The sequence below is a fragment of the Cariama cristata genome, unplaced genomic scaffold (genome assembly GCF_000690535.1).
Source record: "Cariama cristata isolate BGI_N322 unplaced genomic scaffold, ASM69053v1 scaffold17164, whole genome shotgun sequence".
Taxonomy (NCBI): Eukaryota; Metazoa; Chordata; class Aves; order Cariamiformes; family Cariamidae; genus Cariama; species Cariama cristata.
This window is the reverse complement of record NW_009611417.1, coordinates 36,883-42,410: the sequence shown is the minus strand read 5'-3', so window position 1 is coordinate 42,410 and position 5,528 is coordinate 36,883. Positions and strand designations below refer to the sequence as shown.

Here is a 5,528-nt window from a genome sequence, read left to right as displayed (position 1 = left end):
CAGCTCCGGCTGAACCGTGAGGGACAGCCCCGGTGAGAGAATACCTGGCTATTTCCAAGTGGAGGCAGAGCTAATGTCTGCTGGTTTGTCCTGCCTGCCAGCAGAGGGTAACATAACTCCGCAGCTGGAAATCGCTTCTGCAGAGGGGCTATTCCTGCACAAATTTGGAGCTAGGAAGAAAGCAGAGCTCTTCCTGGGAAGAGCTGGGTGGGCTTGGCAATGGGGACTGGCACAGCCCCACACACACTGGTGATGTGGACAGAACCCATCATCAGAGCAGATGCTCTGGGAGGAGGTGCTGTTCCTTCAGTGGGTTCTGGAGAAACCCAAGATGGGAATGGTGCCCACCCTCACAACCTTCAGTTTTCAGAGGAGTCCGTCTCTTCATTGGAGCCTTCACTCTCAGCATCCATTTTTCGTCGATGGTGTAGAGGTTTCCAGGGACAGTTAATCCTGGGTGAGTTACGGACAGGCAAATTAGCTGTGTCCCCGCTGGAGCTGGTGGGACCGGAGACAGAAAGCCCTGAAACCTGAGCTACCCTGAAAGAGAAAAGATAAACGCCAGGCAGCCTAACTTGTCATCTCCAATTTTTACTGTAGCAGTTTTGGAGTGAACCTGGGTGGAGGACTTATTCACAACTAGCACAGGGATGGAAAGATGTTCATGGCACAGAGGGGGAACACCTTGCACTAGTACCTACCAGACTTGCTGTGTGAAATCTTTCTTCCTGTTTAAACAGATCTTTCTTCTGGGCTCAGCCTGTGTCCTCCAACACCCCCTAGTTTTCACCATCCACACAAAATTTCCCTGTGCATTAGAGACTGCTGCTTCCTCTAGATCCCTCTTCGAGGCACACTCTTCCCCTCTGTTTCTGAAGCCTTTTCTAAGGATTTTGCTAGCTGTACCAAGGTACCCCAAAGAAAGAGGTCCTCTCTGCTCAGGCTACTCTGTTAGCTCCTCTGTTGTTTTATAGTAGAGCGAAGGAATAGGGACAGTATTTTACTAAAGTCTTCCTTAGCATGCTACCTTTAATCTGTTGCTTTACCTCATACTTAAGGCAACTCCACTTACAATTTCTCAAGTTCCTGATCCATGGCAGGGTCCAGAAACAAGTCTCCTTTATCTGGCAAAGCCCCTGAAAAAAAAAAAAAAAACAACAAAACAACAAAGGAAAGTACCAGAGCAGAGTTAGGCTATTCATTCTTAAAGAAAAGCACTCAAGCCATAGCACCATCCAAAATCTGCCGTGCAAGACAGAGAACACTCTTCCTTATACCTATTAGAGAAATGGACACTGAATGTTGAGGATCAGGGACAGATAAAGAATGATGACCCATATTCTGTGTCCTTCACACAGGCTGTAGCTGAGCTCAGACCAAATGAGAGGCACTCTCAGTAGTCTCACCTCTCAGACAACTTGAAGAGCCCGAAGGATTGGCAGTTTCCATTCACTATACAAAACTACTGAGCACTGACTGTCAGGGAGATGACAGTGTGTCAACTTTGGGCCTCTGCTAATTGCCCTGTATAGTCACCAGTGGCAGATCCTAGCAGAGCAATAGATATGTTGTAGTCCGTGCCGCAGCCTGAAGTGTGTGCTATACCACCCAGGGAGATGTATACTTCTGTGCCACCTGCCTTTTTCGTGATGCACTGAGCTTGGGGATCAAAACACTCCACGGATGTAAGACTGTCGTTTTCCTTGCAATTCAGGAAAGTCAGGCCTGACTCTGGTGCACATTAAGTCTACAGGAGTGAGCGTGGATGGACTGTGCTCTAGCGTCGCTTGCTCTCTGGGTGACAGCGTGAAAGGCTGGGCCAGTAATCAGGTACCCTCTCTCAGCATAAGGTCAGCATGCTCCTTTTCATGTTTGAAACCCTATTCAGGATGAAGGACATGGTGTAGCTCAGGACTGGAACAGCTGGCTGATCATCCTTGCCCTTCTCTGAAAGGACACTGGCACCTCAGGAAGAGCCCAGAATAGAAGACAGGGCTCTTAGGAAAGCCCTCTTTCCTCATTCTGTAACAAACTCCACCTTGTACAGGGGTCATGGAAGGGTTTGATCAGCCAGCACAGAGATGACAGGCATTGCCTACCACAGCTTGGATAGTGCCACTGTACACCAGGACAAAAAAAACCCAAACCAAACCAAAAACCTTGGCAATCTGTACCAACACTGCAGTGAGGATTGCTCTTGGTTTTCAGGAGACCTGGGCGCTACATTCAGTACCTTTGGGAAGGGGCTTGGTGCTCCCTGTGGGGACACAAATCTGGTTTTTGGCCCTGGCACCTTGCTGGAGAGCTGGAGAGCCAGAGAGCCACCTGCCTCACACAGGCAAGCTGGCAGCAGTTACCAAAAGCATAGCAATGAGTGCCTAAAAATTAGAACCAGTTTAGGCCAGAACTGACTCCCCCACTTCTTCCAGTTCTTGTCTTCTCCTCCTGCAAATGAACAGGAAAGCCTGGCACTGCAACACAGAGTGTCAGGAGGTCCAGTGAAGTGCCCCAGCCTGCTCCCTTTCATGAGCTCAATTAAAAGAATAAGCAGCTGAAGCTTAACTTGTTTCTGCACTTGCAGAATGCACAGTGAGGTCTCTAGGGCACAAGAATTACTTGGGAGAATCAGTAAATAACACTTAAAAGATTCAGGAATCAACACTGCCACTGGAGTTAGGCTGCAGAGTCCAGTCTGCCTGACAAACTCATCAGTGCTGCCCCAGCCTGAATGAGCTGCTTTAATCCCTACTCCTGTTCCTCAAGGGGGGCTACTGGCTTTGTGAGACCAGAGAGAAGGCAGGCACCCTGACCGAAAGCTCCTTTGCCTGAAACTGCCCTTGCTGAAGGGCTTTGGGGAGCTTGTGATCCCCTACAGACCAAAGACTATTGAAATCACCCTTCAGGAGAGATTAAAAGACACCGGGAAAAGAATCCTCCTTCCCTTGCCAAGATGCTAGCACCTGTCAGGCTTGTGGCTGCTGCCCCTCCTCTGAGAGACGCCTCGGCAGGAGGCTGGCAAGGGGCCAGGGGACGGGCCCACATTAATGGAAACGAAAACCCACATACTTTGTAGATGGCACAATGGAAGCTGTGGGCAGGATTTTTTTTTTTCCCCCTGCTCATCTGTTCTCTTTGCACTTGACTAGAAGTGGATTTCTTAGGGCAAAGGAAAAAAAGATTTTGCCTGCTGCAATTCAGGCATCACCTTCCCCAGTGAATACAATGCTTCTTAAGCCTGTTTGCAGAGGGGATTGCAGGGCTGTATTCATGCACCTTTGATATATAATCTCCATGTTGCTGGGTAAGCAGCCCTGCCCCAGAAGAGCATTAGCAGCTTAAATGCTTTGCTGTTAGAAGGGGCTCAGCCAGGGAAGGGACACTTTTACTCTACTATGACACACACCTGTGCAAAAGAACAAGCCCTCAGGCAAGGTACACCTTCTCACTGAGGTTTGTCTTTGTAATATAGGGACTGGCAGATACTCAAGCCTAGAAGTAGAGGGGGAGGATACCTACTCAAAGACAGAGAAAGCCTACCCTTACTGGCCAGGTGATTTGCTGAGCGGAGATGAGTAAAGGTGAGTGTTTGGGCCTCCACGCATTTAAATGTACCTCCTGGATACAGCCTTGTTAAACACAAAAAGCCATTTCTGTTCTCCTTTGCAAGAGGAGAAAGAGCACAAGCAAGGCATATGGGGGCAATATGGAATTGTGAGTCTGAATTATGTATGGATTACATACTGTCCTTTGCCAATGCAACACTGTGCTTCCTTGCTCTACAACAACATTGAGCAGCACAATATGGAAACGAGCAGTGAGATGCTCGTTGGTAATCCCTCTGGTTCCCACAGCAGTCTGGTACAGAATTTTGTAGCAGTTTGTGTTTTATGATACCGCCAGATTTTCAGCAGGCCATAGATTAATGTACTAGTGTGATCACACTGCCTTGAGCGAAGATGGGGAAGAGCTAAGACGGGGCTTTGAGTCTTTGAGCCAAGGAGGCAGCAGAGGTTTTCCGATCAGGTGTGCCTCCTTTTCTTGTAGACAAGAGCAGTCACTTAAAATCTGTGGGAGAATGAAGGGCTAAAACATAGGGTGGGACTTCAATTCAGTACTGTCGACAGCAGTCAGCCACCTTACTTGTCTCCTGACCACCTCTGCCCAACCGTTATAGCCAAACATATTAAAACGACAGTTCTACTAAAATGATCAGCTATTGAAGAGGTAAAACATTGCTATCTTAGGGCAGCATTTCATATCTGATTTTATTCTTGAAACTCCACAGCTTCAAGCAGACAGTAAGGTACAGTGTTATGTTTTTAAAGTTTAATCCATCAACAAAAAGATGAAAAACTTTCCCTCGTTCTCTTCCTGACAGTGTAAAATCTGGGGCATGATTACAGAGGAAATTTCAGAGAAATGCAGAATGACTGAAAATCTAAAGCTGTACCACTCACAGGGGTCTTACCTAGGGCTCTGTTGATTCTCTGATCCTTTGCAAGTGCCATAAGGAATCCATAGAAGGTCAGTCTCTGTGCGCTACTCAACATTTCTTTCACGAGAGCCGAAGGTGGACAGCTACCAAAAGAAAGACAAAAAGCCCATCTTGTCTTTTAAATTATCATTATTTTTTTTTCCAAGACACAGCTCAAACTGGAAAAATAAACCCTTTTACCTGTTCTAACCCTGTCAAGTTGCCCTGACTCCGTTTAAAACAAATAGCCACCAGCTTGCTTATTTAGCATTGCATCTGCTCCCCATTTGCTAAGCAAGATGTTTGAGCTGGGGTACTTCCCTAGGAGCAGTCTTACCTGTCTTCATCCCAAGGAGAGGGAGAAAAGCCTAGATTCACTCAGAGGCAAACACATCCCAACTTTTGGCATATTCTTTAAAAAATCAACTGGGAAATCCTTTCTTTTAGAAGACAATAAACTTTCGTGAGGGTTGTTATGTTGTTATGACCTTTTTATCAGTGACAGTCATCCAAGGGGCAGGAAAACCTCACCAATGATAGCCTAAGTATGTCAGAAAACAGTATTTAGGCGGGGACTAAATTGACACATACCCTTCTTCTACACTCACCTTAAGCTCTGGCCCTGACTTCTAAGCAATATCATCATAGTGATTCTTGCCCTTGCCTAATACTCCTTAAAGGATTTAATGCAAAATACAACTGCCTCATAAAGAGGAAGTGTTGAACAGTCCATGGTGTAGTGGCACCCCTGGGAGATGTGGGGGTGGGCTGGTGATCCCTCAGGCAAAGGTGGTTACCAAAGCCTGGCTGAGTGTTGAGCTACTGGAGGAAAGCCTGGGAATGTCTCCCCTTGCAGTGCTGGGCAGAGCCTGACTTACCAGATGGGGTCAAGTATTCTCCCCATCTGAAGCTCTCAGGACATAAGGGGAATGTAGAGCTTCTGTTATTTAAAAGAACAAAACAACCTGGCACCTCCATGCTTAGATATCTATAGTACTGGACAGCAGTTCAGCAGTAAATTTTGTGGATCACAATTTTGGATTCAGGCACCTAA

At 47.0% G+C, this 5,528-nt stretch overlaps 1 protein-coding gene across 1 annotated transcript in view; it reads right to left on the bottom strand.

Annotated features, from left to right (window-relative positions):
* Positions 1 to 359: 359 nt before the first annotated feature.
* Positions 360 to 5,528, bottom strand: part of LOC104160189 (chromosome unknown open reading frame, human C11orf49) — a gene marked incomplete at its 5' end in the record, with an annotated part of 14,651 nt that continues 9,482 nt past the window's right edge. Inside the window, 3 exons of the mRNA XM_009698259.1 lie at positions 360 to 540; positions 1,073 to 1,136; positions 4,469 to 4,578. Of these exons, the coding sequence (XP_009696561.1) occupies positions 360 to 540; positions 1,073 to 1,136; positions 4,469 to 4,578 (355 nt within the window). The remainder of the gene's footprint in view (positions 541 to 1,072; positions 1,137 to 4,468; positions 4,579 to 5,528) is intronic.